The sequence below is a fragment of the Nilaparvata lugens genome, chromosome 2, assembly GCF_014356525.2.
Source record: "Nilaparvata lugens isolate BPH chromosome 2, ASM1435652v1, whole genome shotgun sequence".
NCBI lineage: Eukaryota > Metazoa > Arthropoda > Insecta > Hemiptera > Delphacidae > Nilaparvata > Nilaparvata lugens.
Genome location: NC_052505.1, coordinates 96,153,105 through 96,171,581, shown reverse-complemented (window position 1 = coordinate 96,171,581; position 18,477 = coordinate 96,153,105). Strand labels below are relative to the sequence as shown.

General features: G+C 34.5%; 1 protein-coding gene across 1 annotated transcript in view; it reads left to right on the top strand.

The window, feature by feature from the left end:
- Positions 1–18,477, top strand: part of LOC111056019 (pyruvate dehydrogenase phosphatase regulatory subunit, mitochondrial) — a 64,391-nt gene that overhangs the window by 34,482 nt on the left and 11,432 nt on the right. Inside the window, exons 11-14 of the mRNA XM_039420292.1 lie at positions 312–451; positions 878–910; positions 2,785–2,876; positions 13,641–13,839. Of these exons, the coding sequence (XP_039276226.1) occupies positions 312–451; positions 878–910; positions 2,785–2,876; positions 13,641–13,839 (464 nt within the window). The remainder of the gene's footprint in view (positions 1–311; positions 452–877; positions 911–2,784; positions 2,877–13,640; positions 13,840–18,477) is intronic.

Sequence of the window (18,477 nt, the reverse complement as noted above, 5' to 3'; positions counted from 1 at the left end):
GAATTACACAACTTTCAGAATGCACCACAGGCTCCAATTCTAATTCATACAGCATTCCAAATTTTTCACTCGAATTATACTCCAATTTACAATAATTCAAAACCAGCAAAAAACACATATTCAACATTTGAAAGTACTTCACAAAAAAGAATGACAAAAATGAGAAAGTCCAAACTTTGAAGAAACTGTATAAATAAGCAAAATCAATTAGGAATTTATAGCTCATGAAAAAATCGTACTGGACATTATACTTGTCTTGTATATTTTCCATTTTAAGCAGTTATAAAGTTGAATTTTGTATTTGATTTTAGGTGGTGATCCTCCCCCCACCATGCCGCCAGGTACTTATTATAAGCCCAAGTTCTTCGACTTTATGCTAGCCGAGTTCCATGCTTGCCGTGAGCAAGTAGGTATTCTTGACATGTCATCCTTCTCCAAGATCGAAATAAAGGTTGGTTCATATTATTTCATTTTATTGTCTATTCATTACCGTTTTCATTCATTATTTATCCATTCTATATCCATCATAATATTATTTTTATTACTTGTTTATGTCCGCACTTCGCAACTAATCTCAGCGAATCATGAATATTTTATTATTTATTTATTTATTACAATAAGTAACAGATTATAGAATAGATGGAAAACACTAGGAATTGTGTTTTCAAGCTACCTGGAAAGCTATCCTTGACTAGTTTTGTATGATATGTCTTCACTCATCTGTTTTATCATCCACTCTTTTGACATTTGGGCCTTGAATCAGAAATATTTCAACTCTTGTAAAATTACTTATTGTTCATTTATAAGATATCGTTGTTGCAGTTAAATTCTATTTTGCAAATTAATGCATAAATTGCATCTTATTATTTCCACGCAGCCAGGAAAATTGAGTGAAGTTTCTGGAAAAGAAGTAAGTTACTAAGCCTGTTTAAATCATATTATACATGCTGCATTCAATTTTACATTATACAGAGTGGTGCAGAGGAAACGCATGTTTTTCGAACCGCTATTACTCAGCGTTGTGAGAGGGTATTAACCTTGAACAAATGTTAGCAGACGGCCCATACTATGCCATTTCAGTTGCTATGGGGCGTTGGAACGTACAACATCGTTTGTTTGCTGTCGAGCAGGTTTTTTTTCGAAACAATGGGCCATATGAATAAAGTTGAGCATTTGCTTATACTTCTAAAATATTGAGCATTTGCTTCATTTTCTATGAATAAACGTGAGCAAAACCTCTTGCTCATGCTCAAAAAAATAGTTTGAGCATTTGCTCAAAAGTAAAAGCTTATACTCAAAATTGTATGAATAAACTAGAGCATTTGCTCAACTTTTGAAGCAAATGCTTCAAAAAAGTCGAGACTAGTCTAGTCTAGAGCAGCTCATCACCTTTTGCTCATAGTAAAATGGCTCAACTAATTCGTATGAGGAAGAGGAAACTATACCAGATACGATCACAACCAATAGTTGAGAACTATAAAACTCTTTTTAGATTCAACCATGATATATATCACCATTATTCCTACAAAAGAATAAATACAAAAGATAGCTACCGTACCTGTTATGAAGATAGCCATCACAAAATAGGGAATAGGCATTTAAGAAGATGAGAGTGGCTATTGATATTATAAGAATATGCTGAAGATTATTATAGAGATGAAATTTTCTCACGCTATTATTTCAAAATTCTAAATTCAACTAATCTAAAATAGAAAACAGAGCAGACGACGCAAACACAAGCGGTGCCCCCTACTTGCATATTTAGCGCTTCCGTGAGCTATAAAAACAAGGTAAGGCTACAAAAGCGAATCAGCTGATGAAAAATCTTTAAAATACGTGAGCATTCGCTCCAGAGTTCAGGAGCATAAGGTAGAGTATAAGGTAAAACTTATTCATATAAAAATGAGGAAATGCTTTTGCTTCTACCTTTTGCTCATGAGCAAAACCTTATGCTCCATGCTCTTGCTCATGAGCATTTGCTCTGGTTTTATTCATATGGGCCAATGAATCTGCAGTCACAGTGCAACGTCTTTTCCGTCAATATTCTGACTCGATCCACATTTTCCGGAGTAGGAACTGAACGGGGAAGACCAGGTAGGTTTTTCTTCATCACAGAACCAGTTCTTCTAAACGCTGCAACCCATCGGAGTACACTATTTCGATCAGGCACTGCACCTCGACGTCCAAGTATTGACGGAAAAGACTTTGCACTGTGACTACAGATTCATTGTTTACTAAAAGAAACTGCTTGACAGCTAACACACGATGTTATACGTTCTATATCAACTGAAACGGCATGGTATGGGACGTCTGCGAACTTATGTGTTCAAGGTCATTACCCCCTCCCGTCACCGAGTACTAGCGGTTCGAAAATCATGCGTTTCCTCTGCATCACTCTGTACTTACAATTTTATTATTCTTATCAAGACGATATTCCAAATTTTAGGACCATATTATTTATAAACGTTTTTGTAACCAAGTGCTCTTAAGTGAACGGGAATAACTCTATTATAGACTTGATGTGAGACAAATGCTGATCACCAAGATAAAACTATATAAAAGCATTGCAAGGACAGTGGTGTGTTACGGAAGTGAGACATGGAACAATAACAGCCAGAACAGCAGACCTGCTGAATGTATTTGAGAGAGAGATGCTGCGAAGAATATATGGACCGGTGTGTGAGGCAGGACAGTGGCGTATCCATACTAATGCAGAGTTAGCAACACTCTATAGAGAACCCCCACTATCCGCACACTTAAGATTGATGCGGCTCTGATGGGCAGGATATTTGTAACGGATGCCAAGGAAGGTATTCGTGGGACAGCCTGGAGGAAGGAGACCTGTTGGAAGACCAAGAAAGCGATGGGAGGATAGAGTAGCTAAGGACGCTAGGGAAATGCTACGTGTGAGGAGATGGAAAGGTGCAGCAATGGATAGAGATGGCTGGAGGCAAAGTTTAATTGAGGCCAAAGCCCGATTCGGGCTGTAGCGCCATTGGAGAGAGAGATTGATTGATTGAGTACTTTATTTATGTAGATTACAATATATACTAGCTTATACACTTATATATAATAGCTTACAATACAGCAAAATTTATAGATGAATTTACATAATATAGACTAAGAAAATAATTATTGAACTGTATATGATATGAAAAAGCAATCTGTAATAACTGTAGATAATTAAATTGTTATGCATCTACATAAATTGGCGGAGCTTTGGACGTATCAATGTGCATTCTTCGGAAAGAATATTAAAAATATCCTTCCACTAACTCTCTACCAAACAGAGAGAGAGAGATAGAGAAATGCTGATCACATTGACCATTCTAGTTTCTAGATGAACCAGTTGAGATGCTTTTTCATTTGATATGACATTCATAACTGTAAATAATTGAATGTAATGAAAATTGTAAGGCTATGATTATATTAGATGCCTATATATGCACAAATGTACGCGGGTCATGCATGACCAAGCGCGCAGATGAGAAAACAAATGTAGAAAGAGCAATAGGAACAACTCACATTGATGGCGTGCACTTGCAGGTGCGTTCAGTGTGAGAAGCTACAGACAAGTCACTACGTGTTTCAATAGCTCTTTCCAGATTTTACTTTCCTTGCCCTATTACCATAGGTAAGGAAAGTATTGCTTTCCGAAAAAAATTAAGGTACCCCAATTTTTAAATTTCTATACGTTTCAAGGTCCCCTGAGTCCAAAAAAGTGTTTTTTTGTGTATTGGTCTGTATGTATGTATTTGTGTGTTCAAATTTTCAAATTTAAATGTGTGTGTGTGTGTGTGTATGTGTGTGTAAATGAGTGTATGTGCGTCTGTGTACACGATATCTAATCTCCCAATTAGCGGAATGACTTGAAATTTGGAACTTAAGGTCCTTACAATATAAGGATCCGACACGAAAAATTTCGATCAAATGCAATTCAAGATGGCGGCTAAAATGACAAAAATGTTGTCAAAAACAGGGTTTTTCGCGATTTTCTCAGAAACGGCTCCAACGATTTTGATTAAATTTATACCTGAAATAGTCATTGATAAGCTCTATCAACTGCCACGAGTCCCATATCTGTAAAATTTTCAGGAGCTCCGCCCTATCTATGCAAAGTTTTATTTTAGATTCCCAATTATCAGGCTTCAGATACAATTTAAACAAAAAATTTCGTGTGGAAAAGATTGAGCTTGAAAATCTCTACAATTAATGTTCAGTAACATTTTCGCCTAAAATTAAAAATAAGCTCGGAATTCTAGAAAATGTGATTATCCAATTGCAAACTGTTGACAACTGTTGATTCTATTAAAAGATTCACTATGAAGAGATAGCAGACCTCGTATGTCTCCAGCGTTATTGTCCTGTCACCAGCTGGCTCAAATCTTTGTTTATAAGTAGACTTGAGATGCGCGGGAACACTAGCGTCATGGTAATCATTAGTCGAACATGAATAGTAGCTAGCAGGAGTGGCAAGAGTTTGACAATATTTGAACAAAATAATCACGATGAAGATTCGTAGGCCTACTTTGCAACTGATCAGTTTGATCTGAAAGAGTACAATATTGAATTTCAAAATTAAACTTATTGTCTCAGACAATCAGACTGTAAATTTTCCATTACTGGTAAAACTCTCCTCAAATCATAATAATAACCGTCTCAGTCAAGTCCAATAGCTATTGCTGAGAAACAATTAAAATTATTATTTGCTCGATAAATAAGAAGGATGCTCTTGCATAGTTAATACCAAATAACAGTTAGCAACTAATATTTGTTCAGTGTTGTTATAGCTTTCAGAGCGAACGGTCGTGCTTTTCGAGTTGCCTTATCTGTATGATAACTACTGTGATAGTTTGTTAAGCGTGCCATCTCGTACACGATCGTCAATTATTTTTCTGTGTTATTTAAGTATTTCGAATCAATTTTTTTGTTTGCCATGGCTGATGTTTGTTACAAGTGTGAATCGGATTTCAACAACTCAAAAGATATCCTAGAATGCTGTGGATGTAGGAATTTTTTCCATCCAACATGTACTAAAATTCGTACGTTAGAAAATTTTAGAAAACTCGGAGTGAAGAAATCAACTTGGAAGTGCGACGGATGTAAAGAAAAATCTTCTTCAACCGACAGCAACGATCTTGAGTCCACTTTGACAAAAACTATCGAAAACACCCTTACTAAGGTATTTAATGATAAATTCGAAGAGTTGAGTAAAATCATTACGACTCTTAATTCAACTGTTGAAAGTTTGAAATCGTCATTGGAAACTGTGCGCGCAGAAACAAATCAGTGAAAGAGCAGTGTAAGAAGCTTGAATTTGAAAATATTAAACTTCGAAGAGACATTAATGAAATACAGCAGTACACTCGTTTGGACAACTTGGAGATAGCAGGGATTCCGGAGACAAAAAATGAAAATGTGTACACAATCCTAGAATCTGTTGCTAGAGCGATTAATACTCCGTTCAAAAGAGACGATATCTCTGTTGCTCATAGGGTTCCTTCTTCTAAAAATAAGACAAAATCTATAATAGTTCGCTTCACGTCAAGAACTGCCAAATTAATTGGAAATGTGCGGCGAAAGCAAAAGGACACTTAAAAAATGGAGACTTGAACTGTAATCTTCCACCAGGTTATATCTATGTGAACGATCATCTCACTGCATACAACAAATTTCTTCTCAATAAAGCTAGAGATCTTAAAAAGAACAATAAATTAGCTTATGTCTGGGTGAGTGATGCAAAGATTCTCATTCGTAAACACAAGACTCTCCGGTAAAACGTATAACTAACGAGGAGGACCTCAAACCATTTGAATAAATGTATTACTACACTGTATTTACTGGTTTCTATTATTTAAAGACTGATATATATATATTAAATGTGGCGATATGTGTCACGAGATGACCGAGCTCTGTATTTTTTCTTTCTTTCATTAATAGTAATAGACTTTCTTATCTACTTTAACTTTAACTTTCTCCTATTCTTTTCTCAGAGTTAATTCTATTCCTTCTTAATTCCTTTTTAAGTTTCTCCTTTATTACAAGATTTTAAATAGCTTATTTTCGTTTTCCTATTAATTTTTCCTTTTATTGTATGGTTTTTAAATGACCCTGAAGAGCATATTTCTCTTGAGACTCACAATACTATTATAATAGAGGATATTTTTCAATCTCAGATTGAGTTGTTTGGTAGTAGTGATAATCAATCTTACCTGAACATTATCCACGTAAACATAAGAAGTTTGCGAAAGAATTTTGATGAGCTGTCATACATTATCAGTATTGTTCATTAGAGTTTCATATTATTATCCTCAGTGAGACTTGGATAGTTGAAGAGGATGATTTTAATTTTAATTTGAATGGTTATTCAGTGGTTAACAAGCCATGTAAAACAAATAAATGTGATGGAATTTGTGTCTTTTTCAAATGTAATTTTATAGTAGATGAGTTGGATTACGAAATAAAAGAATCTAACTCAATTCTTTTGGATGTACAAGTGCCAGGTGCGAAGGATAAGATAACACTTATCGCTGTTTATAGGTCTCCTTCAACCAATGTGGATATTTTTCTCAATTGTTTGAATGATTGTTTGTATTTTATCAAAAATAAGCCCAATATAATTTTTGCCGGTGACTTGAATATACATCTGAATAAGTCTACGCTTGCGACTAATGAATATTTCGGAATTTTATCTTTGAATGGTTTTAAATCATACATAAACAAGCCTACTAGAGTTCAAAACGGCACTGAATCGATTATCGATCACATATTTTTAAAGAATTCCTCTTTCAATCCTGACAATGTATTAAGTTCAGTAATAAAAACAAACATCACTGATCACTTTTGTGTCAGCATCCACATTGATCTTTCAACTGACAAAATTGTAAGTAAAAATAATTCTTTCAATAAAATAGATTTCAATAAATTAATATTATCCATTGAAACTGAAAACTGGGATAACTTATTAGATGACAATTTACATGTGAATGAAGCAATGCAAATTTTAACTGACAAAATATCAAATCACATTAAACTTGCAACAGTTACAGTAAAGATTCCGCATAAATTACAACCCCTTAAACCTTGGATTACGCGTGGACTTGTACATTCCATTAAAAAACGGGACAAATTGTTTAAAACACTTTCAAAGCAGCCTTTCAATGACCGTTTAAGAAATGAGTATAAAATTACAGAAATCTTCTTAATAAATAATAAAACAGAATAAATGTGAGTATTATAAGAATAAAATTAATCAGAATATAAACAACTCTAAGAAAATCTGGGAAACTTTAAATGATTGTTAGGTAGAAGACATACTAAAAAAATTCCCAAAATAGAAGCTGATACACTAAATCAACATTTTGCTCGCGTAGGAAAACTTTATGCTGAGAAATTGAAGTTAAAAATCCCATTGCAACAACATGTAATCATTTCAAGGACTCATGTGTGGAGCATTACAACTCTTTCTTCTTGACACCTACCAATGAAAATGAAATTACTGCTACAATAAACTCTCTAAACAATAACTCAGCTCCAGGAATTGACAATATTAGCAATAGGATTTTAAAACTATTTCACCACATATTATAAAACCATTGAAGGTGATAATAAATCAATGTTTTGCGGAGGGGTTTTCCCTGATAGTTTAAAATTGGCCAATATCATACCCCTACATAAATCAGGTGATGCTTCTAATCCATCAAATTATCGTCCAATCAGCTTGTTGAGTACTTTTTCCAAATTATTGAGAAGTTAATAAAATACCGTTTAGTTAGCTATCTCCTAAAGCATAATATAATTCACAAAATCAATTTGGGTTTCAGTCCAAAAAAAGTACAGTAGATGCAATATCTCTTCTAACACAGAAAATTACAGAAAATTTCAATAACAAAAATAAAACAATAGCCATATTTTTAGACCTTGCTAAAGCTTTTGACACTATTCCTCACTCAAAACTTCTGATAAAAATGGAAAAGTTGGGTATTCGAGGAATAGCCCTTGAATTATTTAAGAGCTATTTAAAAAATAGATTCCAATTGCTCAAAATTGATAATAAAACCAGCCTTGAACAACTCACTGATTACGGTCTTCCACAAGGAACAGTCTTGTCGCCGATTCTCTTCCTAATCTACATTAATGATCTTCTCAAGTTAGAATTAAAAAATGGTGTCTCAATTGCTTTTGCTGATGACACTTCATTGTTATTCAGTGAAACGAATTGGGAGGATACTAAAAAAGCAGCAGAATCCGGACTTAAAATAGTAAAATCCTGGTTTGATGAGCATATATTAACATTGAACATAAAAAAAGTAATTTCATGTCTTTCTCTCCAAATTCTATAGGCCAGCCGCAAGGTTTGGATTCCATTAAAATCCATAATGTAAATTGCAAAGAGTCTGATTGGATAAATTGTACATGCTCAAAGCTTAATAGAGAACATCGTGTTAAATATTTGGGTGTAATGATTGATCAACATTTGCGTTGGGATGTTCACATCAATAGTACATGTAACAAACTCAGACATTGGATAAGTAAATTCCGTAATATCAGCCAAGTTAGTAATAAAAAAATCTCAAGACTCATATATTTTGCCTACATTCAATCATTTCTGCAATATGGAATAAAAATTTGGGGTGGAACATACTCAAACCACTTGGAGAAACTTTTTGTAATTCAAAAACACATTATAAGAGCTATATTGGGAAAACCCAGACTCTATCCAAGTGAGTACCTGTTTAGTGAGCTAGATGTTTTAACTGTCAGGCAGCTTTACATCAAAAATTTAATCATCTACATAAATAAACATATGAATCTTTTCAACCTGCGTGTTTCACCATATAACCTCCGTCCCTCATCTATTACCTTTCAAATTACAGATACTATTTTATCAATTTGTAGAAAACAATTTTTATATCAGGTATCAAAGCTCATCAATGTTATTCCTAACCATTTTATCACTAGTAAATTGAATAGAAAACTGCTTTGAAATATAGTTATGGATAATCCTATTAATGTAATTTTTCGTTTTCTCATTTTATATTGTATTTTACTTTTTTCATTTATAACCTTTGTCCATTCTACTCTCTTTTTCCCACCTAAGATTTTCTTTTGATTTCTTAATAATAATCCCATTATTATTTGCGTCCCTTAATCCATTACAATTTGATATTGACTGTTCCAGAAAGTGTAGGGACTTCAGTTTGAATATCAGTTTTAATTGTTATGAAATAACCTATTAATGTAATCTTTTTCATTTATTATTGTAATTTGTATTTCAGATTTACATCCATTATGTCAGTTGGTTCATTTCTTATGTTATAAATTAAAAAAAATATTATTGTCATGGCTTCTTTGAAATTGGTCTTTGTGTTTGTCACTGCTTGTGATTGTGTTACTTTGTCTTATCGTTGTAAGATGAGTGGACCTGTGTGAGATGTGATGGTTTCCATATTTATTATTCTAGTGGTGTGAATAAGCTCGTTTTCTTTCTATTGACATGTTGCGTACCTAGTTGTTCGATCAATGCCGGCGCACAAGTTTTATTGCCGGTAGTGCCATTTGTAAGTTGACATATTTATTTTATCAATCTGTATTATTTCATGGCAAATAAATGAATTTGAATTTGAATATAGATTGTTTATGAATAAGTATTTATTATTTATTTACTTTTCAGTGCTACTGAAATTATTGAAACACAATAATAGATATCAAGTAACCTTTTATTTTATTATAACACAACTAGTTTCAACTCTGCAAGAGCAATTTTCAACTGTAAGTATGATTCAGGGTAAGATCACATTGAATGCGTATATGTGCAAGTGTACGTCAGATCATGCATGAGCTAAGAACCCAAATATGAAAAGTGTCATTGAAACACGTTGTGACATGCATGTAGCTTCTCACACTGAACGCAACCAGCAAGTGCAAGTGTTCAGTGTGAGTGTTCCTATTGCTCTTTCCAGATTCTGTTTCTCATTGGCGCGTTTGGTTATGTATAACCATAGAGAAACAATAGCAGATATCCCATGGTATAGGGCGTTTATGTCGCAACTCTTACTGTTATCTCAAGCCCATAGCTCATGTAATTCTTTCCCGTGAAGCTGTGTGTCACTGGTAGTCTCTCATATTGTACCGTTCATACACTCTCACCCCAACAAAACAGTAAAATTCGACAATAATCAACAGTAATCGGCTTGAGACACTACCTCCGTAAACAAAGCCGTAGTGCATTCGTGTGACGTCAGCACAGGTAGGACTCTTACACCAGTAAAAATTCGTCGATTTCAGCTGATCTATATCAGCTAGTGTTTTTATTGGTGCAGGAACCCTACCTGTGCTGACGTCACATGAATGCACTATGGCTTTGTTTACGGAGGTAGTCAAATCAAAATCAAATCAAATAGCTTTTTATTCACAAAACATAATACAAATTCATGAAATTCATTAACACATTTTAACAGTGAATACTCTCCACAAAGACTTGAGTCTGTGAGTGGAGAGTGAGTTCTTTCAAGTTGATTGACATTATGTTCTCTTGTTTTGTACATATAATTAAAACTATTTCAATTGAATCAACTAACATTCATCAGCAAATCGAGAATATGAATTGCACACAATGAAATTCCATACTGGTTATAAGTATATATATAAAATGTAGCTTAAAGGCTATACTTAATCATTATAAATGGCAAATTCACTAAGTTCTGAATAGAAGGCGATTGAATCAGTTGCTCTGCAGCATCCCTGCCAATTTCTAATAACCATCTACTCAAATGTTGCTTGTAGGTGTTAATACTGTACTTTTCAGACTGTTTTAAATGATTGGGAACGTTTCTATATAATATATGACAGATGTATTTACTTTTATTTTTAAAGCAGTTATGTAGGAGTCGGGGATGAGCAATACCAAAGTTAATTAGATTTCTTGTATTATGAGTATGAGCTAAATTATTGAAAATGAAGTGTTTGTTGTAGTATATGTAATTCATTAAAACACGTATGTAAAGCTGTCTAATATTAAAAACTTGAAACTCTTGGTAAACAAGATTAGATGGGTAGCGATAGTCTCGCTAGTGCTTGAGATAACAGTAAAAAATGCGACATAAACGCCCTAAACCATAGGATATCTACTCACGCTATTGTTTCTCTATGGTATAACCAAGCGTGCACTCGCACACATACACATTCAATGTGTCACTCCCTTACACTTGAAATTGGCCCTTGAAGAGTTGAAACTAGTTGTGTTGTGTTGAAGTAGAGGGGTACTTGTTAACTTTTAATATTTTCATAATATATATTAGTTTATATCATTCAGCACATTGAGGGAGCCGCTTTTTTGTTCTCACCGTATAGATTCGCACACAAAGTATTTGAGCGATTTCACGTCACAGACGTTTACTGAACGTTAATGTATCCGAAAACCTACATAAAATACAGCCTAAAGACTGTATGAGATTCACGTTATAAAATCTGCATCACTGATAACTTCGTGAATGAATTTATGAGATGATCGAACGACCATGCCTACTGCGGGATTCGAACCCACGACTAGGTAGCGCTAGTAGACTGATTGGACTATTATGAACTACTAAAATAATTATGTTATCTCAATTATAAACATTTATCATTAAATCATAAGAAAATATACTTTCTTGACAAATGTATTTGATTATCATTAACAATATTAATATCAAATCAGATCAGATATACTGGAATAACTTGAAACACAGCTATCTTAAGGTGCGTACAGATATACGCGCCTCCAACCCGCTCCGCCATCGCTCCGCAATCGCCCGCACTCGCTCCGATCATGATCGTTACGGGAGATGTTAGCTCTTCTCGCGTTCCACTCTTGCTCCCCGGTCGATCATCAATCGATCTGCTCGAGTGACGTTCGATTGCGGAGCAGAGCGAAAGTCTGTACGCACCTTAAGATAGAAAAGGATAATCAGCAACCCTGTTACCCTATAATTTCCACTGCCTCTATAACTTGAATCTCACTATACAGAGTTGATGAAAATTATGGAAACAGATTAATATTTATTTTACAAGTCTAATTTAACAATGGGTTTCATTACATTCATTTATTTATTTATTAGATAGAACGAACAATACAATAGTCGGAAAAGAAAAAACAGGCTATTGCCCAAAACTTCTTCAATTTCCTGATTTTGTCACAAATTGTACAAATATTATGTAGGTTATGTTCACTTCAATTTCAACACCAAATCTTCAATCTGAAACTATGAATCAGAATAGAACAAAGAATTTCAAATTTAGATAAATTGATAATGAAACTTCCGTTAAAACAAAAACCAAACTTCAAATATTCACAAAATATAGAATAAAATCACTTAAATTTTAAGCTCGAAAATATCACTTTCACCATAGCTACAACAGCTGTTGTTTTTTTTTTGGGAAACCTATTCGATCAGAATTCATTAGGAGGATATTAGGAGATATAATATGGATATTTTTGGAAGATTTGAATATATATACGTATGACCGCTCTGTTTTTAAATTGGTTTCTGTGATGTCTTGTGCTAGAGTTCACTGTATCGAGTTCACAAAAGACCTAGGCAACTCCCGTGTTTCGGATGGGCACGTTAATAGTCGGTCTCGGCTGCCTAAAAAGCAGTGGTTAGGTCATGTCAGAGGCCCTGAAATTGATCAGTTGCGACCTGAAAACTCTGACACAGACCAGACCTGAGCCAGACAGGTCACTCGATATTATTTATATCTAAGTAAGTAAACTGTAACTTCTACTCATAAATATATTCACCAGTTGATTGCTTTTGTTTGACAGTTACTTCATGGTATCTCCAACAAGCAGGATTAACAATAGGAGAAGGCTGAGAAAGAGGCGAGCAGAAGAGAAAGTTGAGAAAGTAAAACTAGTACATAGTGTTGGGGTTCATAATCTTGAAATCCCAATTTAGAAAATCTACTACTACTTTGGCCTATTTTTATTGAATAAATTAAATTAGTTCCATATTGTATATTTTAAAAGGTTCATTTTGTAATTGCTCCGAATAACTCCATCAATTAATAGGCCTAAGTTACACATTGGTGGTGATGGATTATGCAGGAAAATTTGGCAATATAATATATATTATTGATCAACTCACCGATATATAGATATAGTCCTCATAAAAACGGTCGACACGATAGGACAGCGACATATATGTGTTATCTGTCCTTCACATAATGAAGCACGTTCAGTTCTCAGCACATCATCATACGGCACGATCGACACACACCGACAAACGATAAGATTTTTCTTTCACTGCACTTCCGAGATGTGATGTCACACACTATTGCCAAATTAAGGAAGGACATAGGATAGGTGGTGAATGGAATTTGATATTTCATTTTATTTCGAATTACTTTAATTATCTTAATAATTTGGAAAATATTATCATCTGTGGAATATTTTTGTTTTTGGCTGACCAATCTATCAGCTGTATGGAAAGGAGCGCTCTCTGTTATCGGAAATAGGAGATAATGTACTCAGAGATTGGCGCCTACTTTCAAAATTCTTTTGATTTAAGCTGTTTCCATTGTTATTTATATCTAAGTAAGTAAACTGTAACTTCTACTCATAAATATATATTCACCAGTTGATTGCTTTTGTTTGACAGTTACTTCATGGTATCTCCAACCAGCCAACAGACTCGTGTGTTCGAGTGGATGCGCAAAAATCTGCCGAAAAACAGCTCAATCGTGTTGAAGGACGTGACCTCCATGTACACAGTGATCAATGTGGTCGGACCCAAGGCCAAGCCACTCATGGCCGAACTCTCCAACTCCGACATCAATCTGCTGCCTTTCACTTACAAGGTATGCACTGTGCACTTCACACAATACATTATACTATGGTACAATTAAAACAACATCCGACTTGGAGGGATATGCCGAGATGGAGACCTAGTTCAGCCAATTAGAGTAATGAATAGAGTTATAGAAAGAAGCGCGTTTGCCAAGTTGACTAGCAAGTTCACTCGATGCAGTGCTTCAAGAGAGGAAACTAGATATAATGGCCCATATGAATAAAACCAGGGCAAATGCTCATGAGCAAAAGCATTGAGCATAAGGTTTCGCTCATGAGCAAAAGGTAGAAGCAAAAGCATTTGCTCATTTTGATATGAATAAGCTTTACCTTATACTCTTACCTCATGCTCCTGAACTCTGGAGCAAATGCTCATGCATTTTAAAGATTTTTCATCAGCTGATTCACTTTTGTAGCCTTACTTTGTTTTTATAGCTCACGGATTCGCTAAATATGCAAGTAGGGTGCACCGCTTGTGTTTGCGTCGTCTGCTCTGTTTTCTATTTATGAATAGAGTTTTAGGTTAGTTGAGTTTAGAATTTTGAAATAATAACGTGAAAAAAATGGCATCTCTATAATAATCTTCAGCATATTCTTATAATATCAATAGCCTTCTTATAATATCAATAGCCTTCTTATAATCGTCTACACTCTCGTCTTCTTAAATGCCTATCTCCTATTTTGTGATGGCTATCTTTATAACAGGTAGCTTTTGTATTTATTCTTTTGTAGGAATAATGGTGATACATATCATGGTTGAATGTAAAAAGAGTTTTATAGTTCCCAACTATTGGTTGTGATCGTATCTGGTATAGTTTCCTCTTCCTCATACGAATTAGTTGAGCCATTTTACTATGAGCAAAAGGTGATGAGCTGCTCTAGACTTGACTCACCTTTTTTGAAGCATTTGCTTCAAAAGTTGAACAAATACTCTAGTTTATTCATAGCTTTTACTTTTGAGCAAATGCTCAAACCATTTTTTTTGATGAGCATGAGCAAAAGGTCTTGCTCACGTTTATTCATAGAAAATGAAGCAAATGCGCCATATTTTAGAAGTATGAGCAAATGCTCAACTTTATTCATATGGCCCAATGTATCATGAGGTGTTGAACACTCACTAAAGACTGCAGAACGGATTTTGCTCTAGCAGGGCAACATCGCTGCCGCTGTATCCCTACCTCCCTCTGCTCCGCATATATCTCTTCAACTCGGAAGTTCTTTTACTTCTACTGGAGATTGAAACATAATAGAAGTTATCAAGTACCCTTTTATCTAATTTTTTTCTTGAAATGAAAGGGTACTACATGAATTTTATTGCGTTTCAATCATTTCAGTAGCCTTAAGGTGGGCCGTCCACTGGAACCGATTTCGTCCGAACTAGCATCGGCCGAAAACTACCGAACTAGTCCGAACGATCCCCCAACAAAGAAAGCTATAGATGCTCGTCCATTGCAACAGGTTCATACGTCCGTGCACGGCCGATCAAGTTTTCGATCCGAATTGAATGGGATTTTCCGGCTCTATCCGGACGAAGTCCGAACGAAGTCTTTCGGAGGAGACGTTAATTCGTCGGTTTTTAATACCTAAAAAGTAATCGTCATCACTCATCATCATCCCTCTCACTCATTACCCACGCACAAGCCTAAGAGCTTATGTGGGCATCATCCTCAGTATTATTATTATAGTCGAGCTGTGACATCATCCTAACCTCAAAATTATTTCACAGTCGTGTCTGTTTTTTGATAATGAAACTTTGGACTATGGACAATGAAAAGTTGATAAGTTTGGTTTAAGAGCATGTTCCATTGTGGGATATGCGAGACAAAAGATGTCATCGTCGTGATGTTCATAGGAATCTGTGGACAAAGATTGCTGAACAAATAGGATGTGAAGACAAGATTATTGTAATGAATTACTAATTCAATGTATATTTGTTTATTCAATTTTCAAAATCTCTATATAATCATTGTTTATGACAAATGTTGGTGGCTATGATAGTAGCTAATTCAATAATATTGACAACCAGCCAACTACTGAACTAGACTGACGTAAACAGTTCCAATGGACGAACATATTCGGCCGAATTAACGGACGGCAGATTCGTCCGATCCAACGGCCAAACGGATCGGTTGAATACGGTTCCAGTGGACGGTTACCCTAAAAAGAAAAGTGAGTATTAGGGCCAAGCCACATGAAGAGTTTTTAAGCATTTTTGCTCTGGTGGCGGACGGGACAGGGCAGGTAGCTCTCAGATTCCGAATCAGCTGATAATCAGCCAATCAAAGAGCTTCCTACCCTGATGACTCGTCCGCCGCCAATGCAAAACTGCCTGAAAAAATGCGTCATGTATACGATAGCTGCTTACAACGTAGAAAACGTTTTAATAAATAAATAAAGATAAGTTGAGTTAAAATATGAGAGATAAAAGCAGGATTAACAATAGGAGAAGGCTGAGAAAGAGGCGAGCAGGAAGAGAAAGTTGAGAAAGTAAAACTAGTACATAGTGTTGGGGTTCATAATCTTGAAATCCCAATTTAGAAATATCTACTACTACTTTGGCCTATTTTTATTGAATAAATTTAAATTAGTTCCATATTTGTATATTTTAAAAGGTTCATTTTGTAATTGCTCCGAATAACTCCATCAATTAATAGGCCTAAGTTACACATGTGGTGGTGATGGATTATGCAGGAAAATTTGGCAATATAATATATATTATTGATCAACTCACCGATATATAGATATAGTCCTCATAAAAACGGTCGACACGATAGGACAGCGACATATATGTGTTATCTGTCCTTCACATAATGAAGCACGTTCAGTTCTCAGCACATCATCATACGGCACGATCCGACACACACCCGACAAACGATAAGATTTTTCTTTCACTGCACTTCCGAGATGTGATGTCACACACTATTGCCAAATTAAGGAAGGACATAGGATAGGTGGTGAATGGAATTTGATATTTCATTTTATTTCGAATTACTTTAATTTTTTTAATAATTTGGAAAATATTATCATCTGTGAAATATTTTTGTTTTTGGCTGACCAATCTATCAGCTGTATGGAAAGGAGCGCTCTCTGTTATCGGAAATAGGAGATAATGTACTCAGAGATTGGCGCCTACTTTCAAAATTCTTTTGATTTAAGCTGTTTCCATTGTTATTGGAAAATATGCCGTGACAATAGCTAACAAACGATTTGACAACGGTGATTGATTGATTGAGTACTTTATTTATGTAGATTACAATATATACTGGCTTATACACTTATATACAATAGCTTACAATACAGCAAAATTATAGATGAATTTACATAATATAGACTAAGAAAATAATTATTGAACTGTATATGATATGAAAAAGCAATTTGTAATATAATAACTATAGATAATAATCATATTGTTATGCATCTACATAATTGGCGGAGCTTTGGACATATCAATGTCCTAGTATGGACGGCATACGTGGGTGAATAGCAGTGCTCCCCAATGCAATTTTACACTATGATTTCCCCAAGGCCTAATATGAGAGGTCATAGTCTCTTCCCACACAAATTTCAACCAGATTGAGTAGTCTAATAGATGGGAAAAGTCTCGAATTTTCTATTTATTACTGTGAAATCAGTTTGATTCACAAGGAAAGCAAGCTGGTTTTTCAAATTACGTATACAGTAACTACAAATTTGATAAGTTCATTAGTCTTCATTCAGTTTTCATAATTCTCTTCAAAAATAATTTGGATTCAGATAAGGAGAACGATTAGTTTTTAATCAAAGATCAATATAATGTATTATTTTAATTTTGAATCCTTTGTATTTCAGTTTTGTAATCTATTATTGCCTTTGTTCACTGCAGTTCTTCACTATAAATGATTCCTTTACGTAAGCTTAATCCGATGAAGATTGGAGTCGATAAAGTTAACCTTTAAGTTTGTTAATTAGAGAGTGTATTTGATTTTCTATTGTTTCTCCCAGGCATTCAACTCTCATCAACATTGGTACAGTATCTTCAATTTTCAAAACAATAGATAAAAATCATAATTATGATTATTAAAATGAGCAAATTACATCTACTACTACCATTAAATACAGAGGTGATTTTGACCATCATTCTATGATCATTCAATATTAATCGACTATTAATTGGTAATTTAATGAGGTGACTTAAATCAAATTGAATTGAATTAACGATTTCTTAGATCATTAAAATTTAACAGAAGTTACAATGATAATTTATTATGAATGACCATCAGAAATCTCACACAAAAAGTGCGCGCTAATCATTAGAGAAGTTGTATTTGTGAGGATAGCTGTTGTAGGACTGGAACTGAGGTATCAATTACCTCCACAACATTACAGTAATCAAAATCGGACAAGGTAATTATAGTATTCACCGTGAAAACGTTGTCAGCCGTCAACATTAGCGTTTAAAACCGCAAGTTAGCAATGGTTTTGGACAGCCGGATTGCAAAATGATATCTCAATTGTACTAATTCAATCATAATAATTCGAGGTGTGATAATGGACTTGAATTTATGATATTAACATTAATGTGATAATCAAATAATACTGTACAAGATGTACATAATCAATCAACACTGGAGCAGATTACTTTTTATTTTCGTATAATTTTACGTCAATTT